General features: G+C 32.2%; 1 protein-coding gene across 1 annotated transcript in view; it reads right to left on the bottom strand.

Moving 5' to 3' along the window:
• Smp_152480 (putative cyclic-nucleotide-gated cation channel) overlaps nucleotides 1-22,970 on the bottom strand; it is a gene marked incomplete at both ends in the record, with an annotated part of 61,859 nt that overhangs the window by 33,277 nt on the left and 5,612 nt on the right. The window contains one exon of the mRNA XM_018797256.1: nucleotides 22,663-22,915. Coding sequence (XP_018652316.1) covers nucleotides 22,663-22,915 — 253 coding nt within the window. The remainder of the gene's footprint in view (nucleotides 1-22,662; nucleotides 22,916-22,970) is intronic.

Genomic DNA, 22,970 nt, shown 5'->3' with positions numbered 1-22,970 from the left:
TAAAGTCCTAACTTAACAATGCTCGAATTAATATTGTCAGATGATGGAGAAGATTTGTAGCTCAGGTGGATGATTTTGATAGAGTTTTGTTCTTAGCTAAGTGAACAAAACTCCATCAAGATCTGAAAGCAATTACGAATAACAATATAATCTCATGATTGCCAAATTAAGAACATAAGAGTAACATTATAAATAATACCAACTTGTACTGAATTGTGAAATACTTCAATGGAATACAATATCTTATGAAGACCGATAGTTTTAACTCCTTTTAAGTAAAAAAATATTGGTCAGTGAGAATAATTTTCTCCATCATATAACTTGTTGAATAACTGTAAGATTGTTAATGTTCCAGTGACCAGCTAGCTAAGTCTTCAAAAATGTCATAAAACTATTTTCTTTAATAGCTAAGGTTAAAGTAAAACGCTTGACATTACAATAATTCATACTGACAATCCGAGGTTATATATATCAACAATAGTTTATTCAATCATGATGTAATAACATTTGTTCAATGTTACTAAGTGCTTATAAATACATTCTACCTCCTTACTGAATGCTTGTTAAACAAAACACATCATTGTTTAAGTTGTAATTTGGATATTACAGTATCGTTTACTTGGCAATATTACATCCTTATAAATCTGTTGTTGTTATTTAAAACAAATAAACAGTTTTTGCTATTTCAACAAATTGCAATGCTTTACGTCACTTTAACTTTCGACCTTTGAAGTTTATACATTTTATGAAGTGATCATTGTAGATATTATTGGTTTCCTTGCAAAACCTAATGGTTTTATTTTCAGTTTCTAATTGGTCATAGATACGCCCTGCTGAGAAATTACATGCTGAGATAAACAGCTGTCTAGTACTTTCTACATTTCAATGATTGTTTAACTTAGTTCGGTCATTCAGCTATTTTCACAAAACCATTTATTGAAATATATCTTATGAAAACTTTACATTCTAAATGGTTATCCCTTTTTTTCCTTCTTTATTCATACTACTGAAATTTAACAATGAAAACACATCAGCTTAATATCGTTTACAGAAAATTTCAAGTATTCAAATATAATGATAGAATCCATCATTTTGAATTGGTATTCACTTGAGATTAGGAACCTTTTTTTACAATATTTCTAAAATCAAGGTGCGATACATTTCGGCGATTAAAAACGGATATGAATCTTACAGAATATTAATATTCCACAAAGGTAGTAGTTGGAAATAATGCTAGTAATAAGAGTAGAGAATAAACATCCATCATCCTCTAACATATAATCGAAACGGGCCATAAGATTGATCTAAACTCGGCTTTTGTTGTGTTGTATAAAAGTGTAAAAAGGGCGTATACTAAGGTTTATTGAAGCCTTAGCCGTACGAAAATTCAAATCCCCTTTGTGTATTTAAAAACAGTTTGTTCTCTCCTTAAACCTACTCTGGTAATATATGCTTATTATCCAGAGTGATTAGGTGTCAAATTGTTTTCACATTATGTTTATTATTATTATCCTTGTCTATTCTTACCCCCCGGCAGCATCATTGATGAACACGGTGGATCAGATGCAGATGTGAGGGCGCGGATCGGCAAAGCAAGAGCAGCATACCTACAGCTGAAAAACATCTGGAGCTCAAAACAATTGTCAACCAACACCAAGGTTAGAATTTTCAATACAAATGTCAAGACAGTTCTTCTGTATGGGGCAGAGACGTGGAGAACTACGAAAGCCATTATCCAGAAGATACAAGTGTTTATTAACAGCTGTCTACGCAAGATACTTCGGATCCGATGGCCAGACACTATCAGCAACAAGTTACTGTGGGAGACAACAAACCAGATTCCATCCAGCGGAGGAAGAAATCAGGAAGAAGCGCTGGAAGTGGATTGGGCACACTTTGAGGAAATCACCCAATTGTGTCACAAGACAAGCCCTCACATGGAATCCTGAAGGTCGAAGGAGAAGAGGAAGACCAAAGAACACATTACGCCGAGAAATAGAGACAGACATGAGAAGAATGAACAAGAACTGGAAAGAACTAGAAAAGAAGGCCCAGGACAGAGTGGGTTGGAGAAAGCTGGTCGGCGGCCTATGCTCCATTGGGAGTAACAGGCGTAAGTAAGTAAGTAAGTAATTCTTACCCCCCATTTCCAGTCTAGTTGATCTTTTATTTTTATATATAATTGTTTTTACCAAGTATATGTGTGATCAGATTGTTCGAAATGTATTGCGCTAATATCTCATTACATAGTTCTGATAATCTTCGTCTTCTTATTACATTATCGAAATAATGGTAGTAGTCTAAGACTGGAATCTTCTGAATACCGACATACCGATCATTAAAAAAGTGAAGACATTTCTTTATTCATTTGCTTTTTTGACTATACAACACTGTATTTCTCTTCACTGATATCTTGTTAATACAGTATTGTAATCATTGACATTTATAAAATTTATTACATAAGTTTATAGATACCATTAGACATCCAGTTCTCTTATTATTTATATGCATTTCTGAAAAACATAAAAATATTCACCTTATTAATTATTCCTTATGAATAGGATTGTAAAACTAAGGAGAATGAAATGATCACCATGGTGGTCTAGCTTCAATGAACTCGTGATTTCCATGATATGAAATTACTAAAATCTCCACAATCCCCCCTTTTCATTCACTGAATAATTTCTCTTAATCAATGTTAAAATTAATGCTTAACTGAAAGGTTTCTAGTCTATGTAAAAAGACTAGTATGGTTTTGATTTGTGGAATCATTGCATATTTTGTGTAGCATAGCGTAGTAAGATTTCAATGCGTATACATTATATTGTTGCGTGTTCGCATGTCGGGATTACCAATTCTGTAGTGCCGTGCTTCATTAATAGTTCACTTCGATAACCGTTACAACGGTGAATAATATCAGAAGGCAAAAGTAAGCGGCAACTATATTTTTATTAACAAATGACGTAGACCAGAAAGATGACATGTAGTGGAGATGGCTGGTAAGCCAACTCGAAAGCGAAGCGAAAGATAGTGAGTATCGGAGATGGCGGAGAAGCCAACTCATTTTAAGCAAGCGTTAATCAATATCTATAGTTAGACAAAAATGAATGACAGACATATGATGAATAAGATACGAAGTGTGCACACATATACGCTCATATAAAAAGTAGTCAAGGTTAATAAGCGAATAATTAACAAGATCAAAATATGACTCTAACGTATAGAAGAATTGGCTCGGCCAGTAACCAGAATGAAGTATATGAGATTAACATATAAACTGATACTACAATATATACATATTTAGCACGGAAATGAAAAATAGTGGCTTATGTCATGCAAAAAATAAGCTTTATTTGGAAATCAAGTGAGTTACGTGACTGTCTTGCCTCTGAATCAAGTTAACTAATAGTATGAGTTTAGTCAAAATAACCATAATGATTGAAGTTCCCGTTTCTTTAATAATAACAGATAGTCAGCTGTGATTATGTCCAGATTATATTGCTATTACTAACTAACTATTCGTTAAGTTGGATTGTGTCTAGCGGTAGAGACTAGGATGCTAGTGCTGTCTTATTTGGAACTCGTAGGCCTGATATGTTTGTATCTTAGATGATGAAATCGAACCTAGCCTACATGACTGTAGTGACCTTTGAGATAAATTGCGGAAGTTTACTGAATGTAATAAAGGCATATCACATGATACAATAACTCAAACAACTGCTTGTTATCCGTGCTGTGTATTTCGTACCTACCTTTAAAGGATCCTAATAGTTACAAAACTCAAATGCTATAACGTTTGGTTTTAAGTAGTCAACATTATGCTTGGTCTGGAGCAATCTAAATTTAATTGAATCTCTAAACTGTACATAAAAATGTTATCTTTAAATTGGAATTCTATCAGCTATTTTATTACTATCTAATTAATATCATATGGTTAGCCTTTTCATAATTACCCTTCACTCTGGTTATTGCTGGTATGTGCATTTTCATACATGTTGGAGGGTGAGTGATGTACCTTTGACTTTACATTAACGATTAGTTGGTATCAGTCAACATTTTACTTTAGTTACATTTCCTCATAGGGTAAACGGGGTTATAATGCCTATGCTAGAGTATTTACACAGTGCACAGTTACTGAACATTGAAGAAGGTAACATTTGAACAGTATCTGTGAGCACTCAAACAAACATCATTTATCAATTCTTTTTGTTTTCCAAAGTAATAAAATAATGTTTGCTGAATAAACAAATTTTATTTTCAGTAATTCAGTATTATACACAATATCAATGGTGTAAAAGATTTTTCATGAATACCAAAAATCCAACACCCGAGGAGCAAACAATAAATAGTGGATTATATTCTAATATAACCTGGAAACTAGTTTCAGACAGAAGATAGTTATCTGTTATCGTCATTTTTTACGATTAAATTAGTTACTAAACCAACCCTAGAGACAGTGCAGATTTGTTGAGGATACATTTTTAAGAATATTTTCATTGTTTTTGGAAAAAAAGTTCGTTTTACTTGAAGACTAATGTATAAGTCTATATATGTGAACTTTGTTGTTCGTCGCTATCTTTATAATTCTACATTTGTTTTTTCCTCTATACATTCTAACTAACAGTACATTTTGAATGATATTGACAATGTCAATTTTTTGTAACCGTAGTGTATTTTCAAATTTTCTTGAAAACTATATCATTAACATATATCAAATAAGTTCCCAACAAAATTGAATGGTATCTTTTAATAATTATGTTTTCACAGGTATTTGATTAGAATATAGATTAAACTGTGGTTGATAGCTTTCAGACATCATAAGCGTTCACTTTCCATGTAATTTGACATCAGAACATTTGTAGTAATATATCGAATGCAAGTTATGCTCATAATAAGATTTTATAGTTGAAATCATGAGTCAATTGAAGCTACACGACCATGGAAAACTTGAAAGCACTGGACGGCCATTTTGTCTTATTGTTTGACTCCTTAGCAGTGCGCACCCACGATCTCGTCTCGCGAGATTCGAACCCAGGACCTATTAGTCTCGCGCGCAAGCGTGGATTTGTTGAAGTTAGACATTAACACCGTGGGATACCGACCCAATGTTTCTAGATGTTAAGAGCTCGCGCGCAAGATTGATAAGTCTCGGGTTCGAATCTCAAGAGGCAGGATCGTAGATGAGCGCTGCTGAGGAGTCCCACAATAGGATGAAACGGCCGTCCAGTACTTTCGGGTTTTTTTCCATAGTGGTCTAGTTTCAAATGACTCATGATTTTAACTATAAAATTACTGAAATCTCCACAAAATACCCCTTCTGATAATGATATTTGTAATTATTTTTTTTACATTTTCTAACTTATGATATTTTATAAATGGTAAGATTACATTGCTGGTTTGTCAAGGTTTCATGACTAATTCTTTGAAACATTAAATAGTTACTAATTAAACAGTTAAGCTTTAAAAATCGTGTAATTTGAATAGATAGCTAATATTTACAAAAACATGAATTGTATCTTTATATCTTAAGTCGTCCTAAGAGCCAAAATTCACTCAATAACAAATAAACGTTTGTAGGAATCACAAGAATTCAATTAATGAATTTTACATATAACATTAAAAAAAATTATTATTATGTAACAGTAGTAATAGTAACGGTGGAAACCGTTATAACAATAAAACAGTATGCACATATCTTGGTAAAACAGGTGCAAAATTGAAACCATCATTCATTAAAAAGAAAAATAATAATAAAACTTTCTTCATATTTTTCAAACCTATCTTTAAACAGAAAAAACTGTGTATATAAAACATTAATAAATGTCCTAAAACAAAAATCTTAGTGTGATGTGGGTTACTTATATCCACATAAGTAGTATATAACGATGGTGGAGCATTGAATGTATTTCAGTTGAAGATTGATAACGAAAGAATGGGAACGAAACGCAATAGGTATGGAAATGCATGAACATTAATAATTAGAGACGATCGACTGATATTTGCAGAAGGAACGGTCAAGATTGAGACAATTGATTGATAGTTTACAAATTAACTATTTCCTTGAAAAAGCTTGGAAAAGATTGTCAGGTGAAAGGTTGAATTTACTTCAAATTCATTCGCTGAGATTTTACAAATATACATTATTCCTATTTAATGTCTATTTACTATATGGTTCCCATATTTTACTGAGGTATTCTGTAATTTTGTGCTAAATTACATTCGATTGTCCCCACTTGCATTCTGTTCACAACACTAGCAACAGATACATATAATTAAATGATACATTCTCAACAGATAAACTATAGTTGAAAGCGTGAGTCAATTGAAGCTAGACCACCATGGAAAACCTGGAAACACTGAACGGCCGTTTCGTCCTATTATGGGACTCCTCAGCAGTGCGCATAAACTATAGGTTGTTTTTCATTATGTAATAAATATTTACTTCCATAATTGTTGACCGAAGTAAAATTTCAACGCAAGGCTGCTACTTCATACAATACCTAATTAGTGACAGTAGAATAGAACAACTAATAATTAAACTTGGAATATATATTATCTCAACTAATTAAGTTTTACTTAGTACTCCCTAACAATAGAAATATTGAGTTAAGGTAGTTCTAAAAACAAATAAATGATAACTAATATACAACCAATGCTTATAAAGCTTGTGACTTCAGGCAATATCGAGGCAGTCGGTACAGGATACACATATGCCAACAAGAGGCTGATCAATTGCAGTCATAAACATCAATGGGAAGATTCAAACAAATAATAATACCGAATGAATACAATCTCAGATTTGTTTATAATTTGGGTCTGTATGATTATGTTTTCGAAATAAATCTAATAATTTGTTAAACATATATAAGAAATTCACTTATATTTTATTATCCATTGTTCTTATTATTCGTATAAATTTGATTTGTAACCTCAAAACATCGTTTTAAACTGGGAAAACGTAGCATTTGAACTGAGGTAACAAAGTGGTTTTCAGTTTCTTTAGGTCCTTGTTGAACTATTTATTTGTAAAGATGCCTTGTGCAAAGTAACAAAACTAGAGTTCATGTGCTTGATTCAAGTGATCACTTAAAACGAATTTTGTTTTCTGACAATAAATTTTAACTCTTCGTTTAAAGCTTGGTGAATTGTTTGAAGTTAGACATTAACATTGTTGGATACTGGCTCAGTGGTCTATCGGTTGAGTGCTCTGGCGCGCGACTGGTAGGTCCTGAGTTCGAATCTCGCGAGTGCGGTATCGCGAATGCGCACTGCTGAGGGGTCCCACAATACGACGAAATGGCCGTCCAGTGCTTCCAGGTTTTCCATGGTGGTCTATCTTCAATTGACCCATGATTTCAAGTATATATAAAAAATTTTAACTCTGTTATGTAACTTTCATTTTAAGCATATTCCATATAGTAGTTTCCAAATGTCAAAGCTTTTATCATCCCCAATTTTCTTATTTCAATATCCGGAAAAATGATTTCACTGACTTATAATCAAACAACTTTTAACTCGCTATGAAGTTTTTTTTTTTAAAAAAAGAGGGATTTAATTAAGGACCTGTCAAAGTTTGTCATGTCCAATCGATATAATGATCAGTTTATGTTGTGTTACATCACGGATCATATGGACATAAAGTGGAATTTATTGAATATCTAGCGTTTTTTTGGTAGAATAAAGTAACTTCTTTTCACTCTTTAGAATAAATTATACTGACAACTTTAATTAATGTCATATTAAATATCAAATGAAAGAACATACATATATATCACGCATAATAATGTATGAATGTCTTCGAACTGTGACTTGGTTGATGTATGATGAGTGTGTGTAGGTTTAACGCCAGAAAACAAAACAAAAAAACTTCAGTAAAACTTTGCAGTATAATTCGTAAATAGATTATGAATGATCAATGATATCAAAGTGTAAAAACAAATAAGAATACCATTTATTTATAATTTTTCTTTATCCGAAAGATTAATTCTTACGGCACTCGTATGATAATTAACTTCTGATTGAGATCATGAATCGATCAATGTTGGACCACCTTAGAAAACCTGGAAACATTGAACGGCCGTTTCACCCTACTATGAAACTGACCAACCGTTAGCATCCATGATCCCCCACGTGGGATTCGAACCCAGGAACTTCGGCCTCGCGCGTGATCGCCTAATCTCTAGATCACTGAGTTAGCATCCAGTGGTGTTAATGTCTAACTTCAACTGATCCACAAATAAATTTGTAGAGAAGATTTCATTTGAGAAGGATAATATTTAAGTGTTTAAAGACAAGTCTTAAACTTTAACTGTTACTCAATTATGTCTATTTGTAGTTAAACACACAAAAATATCCATAACTGGGACAATTTCAATCATTATATAAATGATTTATATATTTGGATATAGACAATTAGAAATTTTCTTGAATATTGAAAGTAGAAATGTGAAAAATCCATAAAGATACTTTGGCTTACAACGAAATGTTATACAACTTAAATATTGCTGTCAATTAGCTTATTCCTAATGTAATTGAAGAGATGAAATTTCATTGGTTCGAAAATCATTACTTGATTGATTGTTAATGTATATGATATATTTATTTATTTAATTTTGAAGAGAAACGTCAGTTATATTTATTTGTTTCAGTGTTCCATTCTTTTTCATGGTTGAGTGTTAGAATGTTTATGTATAGTATTAAATCTTTTATAATACATGATTACTTATATTGTAACTTAATGGTTGAATTCATGAGTTGGCTTTTAAGCTAGACCACTCTGGTAAACCTGGAAACACTGGACGGGTGTTTCGTCCTGGCATGAGACTCCTCAGCAGTGCGTAACCATGATATCACTTGAGGAACTTGAATCAAGTTCCTTCGATCTTTCAGGCAAACACTGATTCTCGATACCACTGAGTGGCGATACAAGGGTGTTAATGTCTAACACCAACCAGACATCATGTACATATTAATGACGAGTGTGGAGCAGTCGCCCACCGAAAACAATGGAAGATGTTCGGTCAGTATCATGGGTTGGTTGAAGTTACACATTGGCTCAGGGTCATCGAGGTTGAGTTCGCGCGCGACCGAACGTCCCAGGTCCGATTCCCGCATGTGACATCATGATGTGAACTAACGAGGATTTGATACTAGGACAAAACAGCCATTCAGTGCTTCCAGATTTTCATTGGTTCTGTAACATTGATTGATTTATGATTTCAATTAAATAATACAGTACTTCGTACAAATTTGTGTATTGACATCATATTAATGATAAAAAATATCAGTGTGCTCAAACAATTTGCTGGGAAATGATATCTCTTAGATAGATTTGGAAAGTTACCTATGTTTGCACTAAAAAAAAGGGTATTTTTAGTACTTATCGCACTTACATAGATGTGCTACTTTGTTAATTATGAAATGATTAGTCATATATCTTACTTCCGATAGCCTAAGTAAAGTGACTATGTCATGTGAACAATACTTGATTTATGTTTATTCATGCAAGTTTAATAAATACATACGTTGTTTGTAGACTGCTTGCCTATCAACAATATCCAGACTGAATGAATTCATTTAGTCCGGATATTGTTGATGAATATTATGACCAATATTATATTAAATTAACTGTCCTACTTTTAGGTTTTACGTTTCGTCATCTGATAAAATAGTTCTGTCAGAGATTTTAAAAAGTACTGGACCACCAACATTCATTGCTTGGTATTTTTTCAATGATCTCATTGTTGATGAAGTACTATTGTGGAGTGTGCTACTTTAATCGACATAAGTAGTATATAATGACATTTAGAAACTGAATGTCTGGTAGAACAAGGTTGAGAAGATCGAGAAGAAAGAAGCGGGAACAGAAAAAAAATTGGTATGGAAATGCAGGAACAATCGAGTCTGAAACAATTAATGAACATTTTGCAAATGAAGTATTGGAGTATGGTTTTTCTATTTTACCAACTAACTCTGTAATTTTGTGATAAGTTAAATCGGCTGTTCACAATTATGTTCTCCTTCACTACACTACTACTATTTATGTAAAATAGGAAATAGTTGATACTAAAGTATGATATAAATCTTCAATTAAAAATGACAGTATTTATCGCTTTACGCTCTATGATATTGTTCTAGTACTAGCTATTAACATCGATGATTACTTCTTTATATGATTGAAATTCATTAGTCATATAGTTTTGTTCTCATGGTAACAAAACTAGTATAAAGACGAATAACTTCTTTTTGAAGTATCTTAAAGTTAAAAGAATGATCTTTATATTAGTTTAATTTACTAAACAACAGTATACATGGCGGCCTGTTTAAACATCTGGGCTACCTGTTCCTGTCATCTAGATATTTCAACAAGTTATCTAATTTCGTTTGTTTTAATGCATCATTATGCCTATTAATCGCACAACCTATTCAGGTGCGTTTCTGAAAAGTGTAGGACCTTTCGCTGTAAAGGTTACAGAAGGCTTAATCAGAGATATCGTGGTTGCTGGCAATATGCAGCGAGAAGAATGTACATTATCCAGATGTCGATTGACTGGGTTGCTAAGTTCTAACTGGCAATCACTCAATATTTATCGTCAGGAAGGACAAAGAAGTAAGAAACGGAAACTTGTTGAAGTACTTTGTGCTGAGAATTCTATATTGTACCAAAAATATAATATTGAATAAAGCTAATAATAATAATAATAATGATAATAATAATTTCGGATATTTCAAACAGTATCCATGTTTTGAAGGTTTTCCATGGTGGTCTAGCTTCTATTGACTCATGATTTCAACTATGAAACTTTTTTAAAACAAATTTTATATATTTGCTGATGGGTCAAATTTACATCATGATCAGTTTCAATAAATGTTATTTATTTTAAAGAACGATGGTTTGGGATTCGAATACTGGTAAGCTTATCAAGTCCTTATAGTTGTTGCATACGTATCTATGTCTACTTCATTTGAAAATTTTATTCAGAGGCGTTAATTCTAAAGACATTTTCATTAAATAAAATCTTAACTCAATAGATCAACTGATATGTAGTCATGTTGTCCTACAAAGTATTTTTTGCCTTGTAATAGACTCAAATTCCTACATGATTCCAGTTGTTGTAATCTCATCGCTTTTAAAAGAGATTCTCACTGGTTTGGTCATTTCATACTGAATGAATATATATATATATATATATATATATATATATATATATATATATATGGTGTATGTTACTTATATACATAAGTAGTATGTAACACAAATCAGAATGGGAACGCTTAGTAACAAAAAGTTAAGCAGATCGAATTGAAGAGAACAGTAATGTAAATACAGTTTGATTTTCAAAACAACAAAAATGAAGGAACGTTGTAGTTTATAGGAGAAAATTGATGGAAGATGTGCAAACGAAGTATTCAATGTATAGTTTTCATATTTTATGAAAAAATTCTGTAGTTTTAGGCAAAGATGGATAGTGGCAAGCAGTGGAATACAGGACGCTCGTTTCGTCCTATTTGTAATGATTCAGCTGGATTTACATGCATCTCAGAGTTGATGTTCACTCAGGGACTCGAACCCAGTACCTTTCGTTTAAAACGCCATCGCTTATAATGCTTGTGAATTTAGGCTATATCGAGACAATACGCACGGTATGCACATATGCCAACAAGAGACCGACTGGTTGCAGTTCTTAACATCAATGGGAAGATTCAAACAAGTAAGTGAATTTAAAAATTCTCTAATTTTGTTTTGACTATTTAATTAGCCTTCTCATTTGACTTCTTCGTTCAATACATATAAACTGGTGTATGGTAAATCAAAATCCTCTGACATTTAGGTTAAAAATAAAAGGATAAACTAATTAGATAAAAGTATGTTTACTAGAAAGTCGAATGAATATATCTTTTCCAGTGAATACAGTATGAGCAGAAGATGACGTGTAATGTAATTTCATTCCACAATGTACATAATTTTGCAATAAAGAAACACTGCTTTTTTCGAACTGATCTCTTATGCTCACTAATGAGAAGTCCCACAATAGGACGAAACGGCCGTCCAGTGCTTCCAAGTTCTTCATGATGGCTTAGCCTCCATCGACTCAAGATCTCAACTATTAAAATTACTAAATATTACTTGAAATCTACATACTTGTGCCATTACTAAGAATAATCTTTTGTATGATACATACCATAAAATAATGTAACAACATCTTGTATGAATCTACTTATAAAAACGATATAATAGAAAGTGACTATAACTGAGTACTCATGGTCAATTCCAAAAAAAGGTTCTTAATATCTAGAAAAAAGAAATACTAACAGCATATAGCTAGTGAATTCCATTATATATATATATATATATATATATATATATATATATATATCGTCAAGCGAAGTTCTTGCCAAAATATCTATTATTAACTTGTCAAATTTATTATCCATTCTTATAAATTTAGTACAGAAGGATAACTGTTTAATCGACAACAAAAAATATTGCATACCGATACACTATTGATCAATTAATTCCTAAAACTTTTTTGATGGAATAATGATTCGTTTAGTTACTAGTTTTAAAAGATACCTGAAAACTGTAAATAAATTACACAATAAACTATTCAGGGTATCAATAGAATATAAGAATTATTGATAAACATTAGTTAGATGTATCCATGTTTCAGTGTTGATGTTTATGCTAGGACTCAAACTCAGTACCTAAAGCTTCAAACAGCATAAAGATGATCCAATTGAACTGCGTAATCTATATAGCGTTAAGTTATTTAACCGGTACAACGGTTTTTTATGTTTTCAACTATGTTTTTATTGGTGTTAATTCTCTATTGACGAAAGTTCATTTTGGCTGAAATAGATCCATATAAATTCGTTTCTTTGAAGAAAGCACACTTACCAATAAATATTGATCAAAGTTCACTTCAGAAAATAACGACAATGAAATAACTCAAACGCTTATAAATAAATCTCTATTCCACATATTATGATACTGTGTACTGGATAGTACCGTGGTATATGGTACTTATGTCTGTCGACATAAATAGTATGTATGTACGTATGGAAGTGGAAAACCTGACAGCAGAAGGCTAAGAAGATGGAGTTGAAGACATTAGAAGAAAATGTGGAAGAGAGTTCTGCACTGGAAGAGTCATACAGAATGTAAAGGACAAATGATGGAAATTTGAAAATGAAGTATTCAGTGTATGATTCTCATATTTTATCAAGAGATTCTGTAAACTTGTGTTCAAATACAATGGATTGCCCCCACCTGTCCTCTTGTTCAATTGAGTACTAGATTTTAAATGAGTGACTAATTTCTCAAAGATAATAATTGCACATACTTTTCTAAAAAAACATGGTTGATACCTCAATACGATTTTTAAAGCAATTACCAACAACTGGGTCACTATCAAAGTATGACTGAGGAGTCCCACAATAGGATGAAACGGCTGTCCAGTCCTTCCAGGTTTTCAATGGTGGTCTAGAATCAATCGGTTCATGATCTCAACCAAAAACACAATAATCTCCGCAACCCCTTGTTAGTAAAAAATTAATTATGATAAATTTCATTCAATAGGTGAGCTATCAACCAAACCTTCAATATGATAATGATTCTTATACAATGAACAACTAGTTTGCATGATTTCCCAAAGGTAAATTTCAAATGTTTAGAAATGAATAATTTTGAGGCTTATGAGAAATCGAAAACATAAACGTTTATTGATTGAATTATTTTAGAATATTTGCCTATATATGCGTCGGATTAAAATCTGGCTACATAGATAATGTGATGGCGTTTGAAGCGAATGGTACTTTTTTTGAGTCCTGGAGTGAACAATGACTCTGGGATGCAAGTACATTTAGCTGATGCATCCTAAACAGCACGAAACACCTGTCTTAGATTCAACTACTAGCCATAATGCATTTCTGCTCACATCGCTTATGACATAATGCAATATCGAGGCAACTCGCACAGGATACATATATGCTCATAAGAGATTGATCAATTACATTCCTAAACACCAAGAGGAAGATTCAAACAACAAATACAAAAAATGAATTATAATCTTATTTTATATAGTTAAGATCGTGAGTCAATTGAATCTAGACCAACAAATAAAACATGGAAGCACTCGCACGGCCGTTTCGTCCTATTGTGGGCCTCCCCAGCAGGGCGCATGCACGATCCCGTGTCAGGTAAGTTGGTCGCGCAATTTCGTGGATTGGTTGGGGTTAGACATTAACACCGCTGGATGCTAGCTCAGTGGTCTATCGTATAAGATCTAACGCGAGAATGGTAGATCCTGGGTTTGAATCTCGCAGGGCGGGATCGTGGATGTGTACTGCAGATGAGTCCCACAATAGGACGAAACGGCCCATGGCCGTGCTTTCAGGTTTTCTTTGTTGGTCTAGCTTAAGTTGACTCATGATCTTAACTATAAAAAATTACTAAAATCTACACAAAAACCCCTTTGTGATAGAATCTAATTGTTATATAAGCTGTCTAACTATTAAAAATTCTCTACTATCAAAATATGATTCAATCTATTTTGCTTGTTTGATCAAAAACATCATACTCTTTGGAGTAGAGTAGACTTTTAAAAAAAGATGAAACTTCAAAGTGGTTCATTATTTCAGAGATAAGTTAAAAAGTCTATTTTATACCAAACAAAAGGGAAGCAAATAAATCATGTTATTTTCTTAGTCAAAGTGTAGTGAACAAGAAGACGAGTGAGGACAATGGAACGTGTTTGACATGAAAATTACAGACCATCTCAATAAAATCGGACAACTATACAGTGAACAGTTAATTTGCAAAATAATAATCAATTGTCTCAATCAAGACTTTCTCTTGTGCAAATATCTGTACATCGTCTCTGATATCATTGTTCATACATTTTCATACCAATTGCATTTCGTTCCCATTCTTTCGTTATCGATCTTGTACGGAAATACATTCAATCTCCGGCCATCGTAATATACTACTTATGTCAATATAAGTAACCCACTCCACAAAAGTATTATTATTAAAAAAATAATGACTTCGTCATATTCATGGTCCTTGTGATGAATCAGTGATAAAAAATATTTTTCTATAATTTTTAATGATAACGGTGTCAACCATTTACTGTTCAAGAGGTTAATATGTACCAATGTTTGCCTAGAATCATTGTATATGAAAGCATAACGTAAAACAGGGAAGTAGTCAGGTATTCAACAAATAATTTTCTAAATTAAACACACATTACTGATCAAGTTTTGTTGGGATTCTATAATATGTAATAATTCTTTCAAATGAATAAAAATTTGATTTCCAGTGTCATTCTTTAATTACTTGTTCAGTAGGCATGGATGTTAGATATAAGTAAGGTGCTAAAACACCACTGAAATGTCAGTAGAATACGATTTAAAGCTACTACTTTGTTGCTGCTAGGTAGTGATAGTAACCTTACTAGCTAATTTGGGTGGCTGACGTACATCGAACTAATCTACCTCTTCTAGTCTGAATTTAGATTACTCCAAATTCACTCTTCGAGGCTTTAAAAATCTTGGTAAGCTGCCCGATGTTTATGCTTATGTATTTTAAATTGTATGAGTCTTGCATTTTGTATTTGTGTAGGTAGGTGTATGCAAAAGGTACTCGCCAGACTCTCGAAAGGAACGTAAAGTCAAATGTATCCCATATGTATAGTAAAATCAGCTCCCTAATACTTCAGACAGGAAAAATAATATAAAAAAATTGGTAGCAAATGTTAGAGAGAGGTGACCATCAACCCTCCTTGAGAGAGTACCTATGTTTATGTGTATGCCATGACGTTCATCGCCAAAAGTCATCGTACCACTGGTATGCATGTAATGCGAATAGACAGTCAATTGTAGGAAATATGTTTGAAGGGAGTGATTACCACGAATATACTTATATGTTTCCTATGGGATACATGAGTGAAAACGTATGTCTTACGGCTGCTCATGAAACGTATATTTGCCTCTAGTCCGACGACCGCGCGCCAAAATCACCTCCAAATTGTGGGTTCGCGAGCCTCGGAAATCAGAATCTAATCAAGATAAGCTAATCATCTATAGTTAGTGAGGCTTTAACAACTTTCAATGGCTGGAACACCACACCAATGACATTTCACTGCTAGTTTATACACTGTACTTAATGCTTCTAATGGAATCTACTCTTAATTTTTACTTAAATGATCAATAAATGGAAAACGTTTTCGAGAAATTGGAGCAATTAAGTCCAATTTTTTTATAACTTGACACGGTTTCGAAATCAGATAATAACATCGTTACTGGTTTAGACCTAAATGAATGATAATTAAATAAATGGCCTAAGAATCTGTTAAACTTCTGAAATGAATAAATTACATTTAAATTCATATATCTTGGTATTTGATGTTGGCACTTTTCCAGCAATCAACAGAAATCAGTATGAGTTTTTGAAAATTTTTAGGTTTTTGACTGACATCATAAATCGATTAATATTTGACCACTATTAAAAATTTGAAAGCACTGGACAGCCATTTCATCCTATTATATGACTCCTCAACAGTGCACATCCACGATCTTTCTCACAGGATTCAAACATCTAGACTACTGAGTCAGCTTCCAGGTTTTTCAATGTTGATTTAACATCAATCGATTCATGATCTCAATCAAAAAAATAAACAGAAATGTTTTGAAAACTGTATAACATTTACTTATAAATTTCCAGCTTGACCTTAATACTCTAAGGATGGCTCGTTGACAAACTACAGGAAGCCTCTAGAGGTCTAGAAAGAGCCGAAGACATTCCATCCAATCTCCGCTAGAGGAACATTCTAAAATGTCAACGTGTAGCTTCCCTATTGGATGAATACGAAGAACCCCCTATGTGCCTATTGTCCGTCCGAAATAATGATTTACTTTCAGCCCAAAAACTATAAATACATGAGATTTTTGTACTATATTTGACATTGTTTTTAGGGAATAACATTCCTACCTACTAGTCTTCTGGCTTCTCTCTTGCGACGTTGCAGGTCCGATCATTCTAGTAGTCTAGTAGTACCCGGTATAATAAGAATCTAAGCTCCAGATATAAACAAATACAAGAATTATTCAATACTAACTTATCTTTATATAATATATATTTATACTCCAGTTCATTTATAAAATTAAATCACACAATATATGCGTAAATTGAATCAATTTTCAAAACAAAAGTATAAAACTGTACTAGAAGTTCATTTGTAATTTACTAATTTAAAGAATCTTACACTTTATTCTATTATTCCAAATGTAACCGTAATTAGGACGAAACGTGCGTCCTGAATTCCACTGCTAGTCACTATCCATCTTTGCTAACCGCTAGTTTATTTTCTGTTATTCGAATGATACATAATCATTTTGTTCTTAAATTTATGATACTTTTTTTTTTCTTAACTAATCTATTATCCTTATAAATATGAAATAAGGTCAAATAATTATTAAATTTAGTTACTATTCATTCGTAATAAAAAAAGAGAGAGAAAATAAATGTTAGAAACGAAATATGTAAATTTAAGACTGTAACATTAATATATATTATTAGAAGGGGTTTTTGTGGATATTTAGTATTTTCATAGTTGAAATCATGGGTCAATTGAAGCTAGACCACCAGGGAAAACCTGAAAGCACTGGATGACCGTTTCGTCCTATTGTGCCGGCTCAGTGGTCTATCGGTTAAGTGCTCTGGCGCGAGACTGATAGGTCCAGAGTTCGAATCTCACGAGGCGAGTTCGTGGATGCGCACCGCTGAGGAATCCCAAAATAAGACGAAACGGCCGTCCAGTGCTTCCAGGTTTTTCCGTGGTGGTCTAGCTTCGATTGACTCACGCTTTCAACTATTAATGTATATGTTATATCTAGAGCTTTAGATTCTTGTTATGTTGCCTTTTATTGTTTTTTCCAGTCTATATCGTTAACACAAACTTAAGATAGAAGCTGGCTATTTCAATTATCTCCATATATGACTAAAAGCTTGTTTTATCATTGTCTGTATATTTTTTTTGCTTTCCTTTCATTGACCTGATTATTGACCTTATAGTTCTATATAATCTTTTCAAATAGTTCACTTCTATTTAAATTTGATGCTGATGTTATTGTCTACAAAGACAAATATAGATCGACGATTGGACCATTTAGCTCAGGGAACCACAGTCTATTAAACAATATTTGAGTGTTTGACGATTTGCTTTTCTAATGCGGACTTATTTGTATATCAAATATTTATGATATAGTCTTAGTTGTTTATTGTTAAACAACGCTGAACTTCAGTTATGCTACAATGATTTAAAAAAGCTTCTTTGAAAACAATATAGTATGCTGTTAAAGCTTATTCATTGAAAAACTTTCAATAAAAACATAAGTGATGTACTGTAGATAAACAAAATCACCTAAACGCCGGTTTAATTCGATATTAATTGTTTATCTAATATTGATCATACCAATAAAAGAAATATGGAACACAGAAATGTATATCCGTGTCAGAAACTGGAGAGTGCCATATTTCCTTATGCTGAGCTTTGATACAAATTTCTTAGACGCAAACGTGAACAGAATCAAACATATATTCAATGTCGTCAAATTTACAATGATTTCATGGTTGTTATTTATTGTAAATGAATACGTTCTTTCATACATATATATATTTCTGATTTAAATGAGCACATGGATTATTAGTTCATTATTAACTGATATCAAATGAAGTACAGTGGTGTGGGTTGCTTACATCCACATTAGTACTATAGGGCCGATGGTCAGGCAGAGAATATATTTCACTAGAAGATTGATAAGGAAAGAACCAAAACAAAACGTACGCGGTAAGAAAATACATGAACAATAATAATCAGAGACTATGGACTCATATTTGCAGAAGGAATGGACAAAATTGAGACGATTGATTGATAGTTTACAAATTAACTGTTCACTGTATGGTTTTCAAATACATTCGATTGTCCTCACTCGGGTTCTCATTCGCTACATCACTATCTGAAATCAATTAAGTTCTGCATCCTCTTTCTTTATCCAAGTCTTGAAACAAAACAAAAATTTCACAAATCTATCCTACTTCATCAAAACAACAATGTTTTAAGTAATGGTTTTTCTCTTTTTGTTTTCATAAGTTTGATCAACAAATCAATAAACCAATATCAACTTATTTGTATCTATGTCAATTTATTAACACATTCTATTCTTAGTTTTTCCAATAACAATCCATTTAATTGATACCCACATAAATGAAAAAAAAATCCAACATTAGTCTACACCTTTTATTTATATACTTAATGAGAGATTGTGAGATGGTTGAAACTATCAAACTGAAAAGAGTATTGAATTATATTTAGTTAATTGAATTTATTATACTACTCATAAAAAATGGTTTTCATTTCACTTTTGATTATTATTATTAGTTTCATGATGTATTTGATGTTTATTTGTGTGATTGTTCGATAATGAACATTTTCGCTATTCATCATAAAGTTAATCGCTGGAGTTATTCAATTAAGAAGTATTAAATAAATTGTTGAGATGGTGACAAAATATATATAGAGAAAGAGAGGGAGAGAGGGGGGTAGAGAGAGAGAGAGAGAGAGGGTGATTAAGACATTCAAAGCTAAAGAGGTCATTGTCTTATTCTTAGTGTTTGTTTTTTTTCTAAAAATTAACTAGTTAATATCAGAAGATAAATTACGAATAATAAAATGATAATCTTAAATGAAACATAATGATTTTTGTCAATGAATGATTCATTCAATAGGCTATATCAGTATAATCATAATGATAATAATAATAATAATTATTATTATTATTATGTTAACATTATGTTAACATTTGATAGAAATAAATGGATAGATTTTTCGAGGACTCATTTTTCAATGCTACTTTATATAAAGATTAAACATTATTAATGTAAGGATGGCTCGTTGACAAACTCAAGGAAGCCTCAAGAAGCCCAGAAAGAGCTGAAGACATTCCATCCAATCACCGCTAGAGGAACATTCTGAAATGTCAACGTGTATCTTCGCTATTGCATGAGTAAGAAGGATCCTCTATGTGCCTGATAGCTGTCCGAAATGATGATTTACTTTCAGTCAAAAACTACAAATATATGAGATTTTTGTACTATATTTGACACATTCCTACTTACTTGTCTTCTGTCTTCTCATTTTGCGACGGCCGTCCAGTGCTTCCAGGTTTTCCATTATGATCTAGATTCAATTGACTCATGATTTCAACTTTATATGTATATTTCCTATTGTATAATTGTTAAATGACTATACTATTCATATTCATGTCCCTCTTAATATAAGCTTTATTTCGACCTATAGACTATTATTATACGATTTACCATTCGTGACTTATCCCAAGTCTATTAATTACTATCTCCCACATTTACAGTCGCATTTGGCTAAATCTTGTACAAATGTTATTTCCTATTTTATGTTACGATGTGGTCAGTTTGTTTGATATATAAACCCAATGTGTTTGGTATAAACTATTCATACCGCAGAGGATGTTGTTGGTGTTCTGGACTTAAATGATTGGGCTAGGCGTAAAGCACTACCAATAAGGAGTCTGAACTGCTCGTATGGGTTTTGTGTCATTGGTCCAATAGATAATTCACTGCTCTCTAATCGGCGGCATCGTTACGTCGTATATTAATTGGGTTACAAACGCATAAGGTATAACAATGAGTTATTTTAATCAAATGGTAATATGTTAATTATTAGTAGTACAAATGTAATGGTATTTCTTGAAATAATAACATGGACTGATCCAGGAATGAAGTTGAATAAGATATTAATTCATCAATGAATTTAAACATAGTCATATCAGACTAATAGATTGAATTATAATTAAACAGCTTGTTGTAAAGATTAAAAAAAACAGGGACAAATATCAGCAATAAATACATGAGAAATAATATAGGACGATTTCAACTTAGAAAATAACTAAAAAACACTGTTTTATTATTACATTATTTGTAAACAACTCTACTGAATCAAATACGATGCTTGAGAAAAGAATGAAATTACTACAGTAGACAGTGCTGTTACAAAAAAGTAGTCACCCTAAAGGAAACGTTTGGTATGTTAAGATGAATGTAGGTGACTCCAATGGAGTGTGTAGTACTAAAGAAAATTTGCAATATTGTTATGTGGTACATTATCGAATGAATGATATTATTGTTATGATATTAGAAAATGCATATATATATATATATATATACATACCAATCTAGAGCACATTATGGAAAGTTGAGTAAAAAGAAATATCTTTTCACATTATTTAACTTTCCCTAAAATGTTGTAAACAAGTTCAAGTACAGAACACTTTTGTATTTTTATATTTAAGATCATGAGTCAATTGAGCCTAGAACACCGTGGAAAACCTGAAAGCACTGAACGGCCGTTTCGTCCTATTATGGGACTCCTCAGCAGTGCTCATCCACGATCCCGCACTTGCGAGATTCGAACCCAGGACCTACCAGTCTTTTGTATTTGATGATAACTGTAAACGTTTTCACGAAACATGATGTCATAGAAACTATACTTTAAACGATTTCTATTTCTTCCTTCCCTGATATAAAAGATAAATAATTCTCTTTATGAAGAAAACCATTATCAGTTAAACTTCATCAGTTTGCTGAAAAAACCACTGGAATCAAACTTTATTTTTAACCACGATTTAAAATCAGATGTATATGATTTTAATGTTTAAATGGTAAACGAATTAGATTGAAAGCGTATTGAGGAACTTTCAAACAACTTGAATTATAGATAAATTCACTAAATATACAAAGCTGTTATTCGAAATGTTACCACAAATTAACCCAGTAATCTTTTAAAGTTCCTGAATTAATCCAAGTACAGATCTAATGTGAATATTGAAAATCTATTAATCCTTAAATAATCAATAAAACTCAGTAAAGAAGTTTATGATTTTTTCAACAGACTAAACAATTCTTAAAACCAATAAACTGATTGTCACCTATTTTAAGGATATTAAAATTACATTATCTAGTAAAACGGAGTCATGAGTAAAATACTTAAATAATAATAATAATTAATGATTCCCATTGTGAAAATTTGAACAACACATGACAATCAATAGATGTTACTGTGTATTGTTCATCTATTAGATAGTAAGTAGTTTTTAATTTAATATAGTTGAAATCATGAGTCAAAAGAAGCTAGACCACCATGGAAAACCTGGAAGCACTTGATGGCCGTTTCATCCTATTGTGAAACTTCTCAGCAGTGCGCATCCACGTTCTCGCCAAACGAGATTCCAACCCAGGACGTATCAGTCTTGTGCGCGAGCGCTCAACCTATAGACTACTGAGATTACCGGCATCCAACGGTGTTAATGTCTAACTTCAACCAATCCACGAAGTTAAGCAACCACTCATCAATGTCTTCAGTGTAATGATATCTCCCAACAGATGTGATTGAACTCCACTGGTTACTGCTTCTCACTAGAACTTCAGGAAATAACTCATGATTTCAACTGTATACAATTACTAATAATCTCTACAAAATCCCATTGTGATAACTATTTTTTAGATTTATTTCATCAATCAAATCATTCTATATTCAAGTAAAAGAAAAAGAAAACTTTTAATTTACTTACTCTATACTACTTGTTGGTGCACTAAGATCACCAATTGTTGTTAATGTTAATGTAGCCCAATAAAATGATTTCAGATATATACGTGATATTGTATCATTTTCATTATTATAATGTGGTTGATAACCCCATGGATTTTTAAATCCTTCATATTTAGATAATAAATAATAAAATGCAGCAAACCAATGACAACCTAAGAATAAAATATGAATTAAATTTAATACTCTCCATAAATTTGGAAATATAGTTCTATTCTCTACACGTATCTTCCATTCACGACATCGATACCATTTAAGAAATCTTGGAAAACG

This window comes from Schistosoma mansoni, chromosome 4, assembly GCF_000237925.1.
Source record: "Schistosoma mansoni strain Puerto Rico chromosome 4, complete genome".
NCBI classification, from domain to species: domain Eukaryota; kingdom Metazoa; phylum Platyhelminthes; class Trematoda; order Strigeidida; family Schistosomatidae; genus Schistosoma; species Schistosoma mansoni.
Note: the sequence above shows the minus strand (reverse complement) of the source record. Positions and strands in the feature narration are given on the sequence as shown.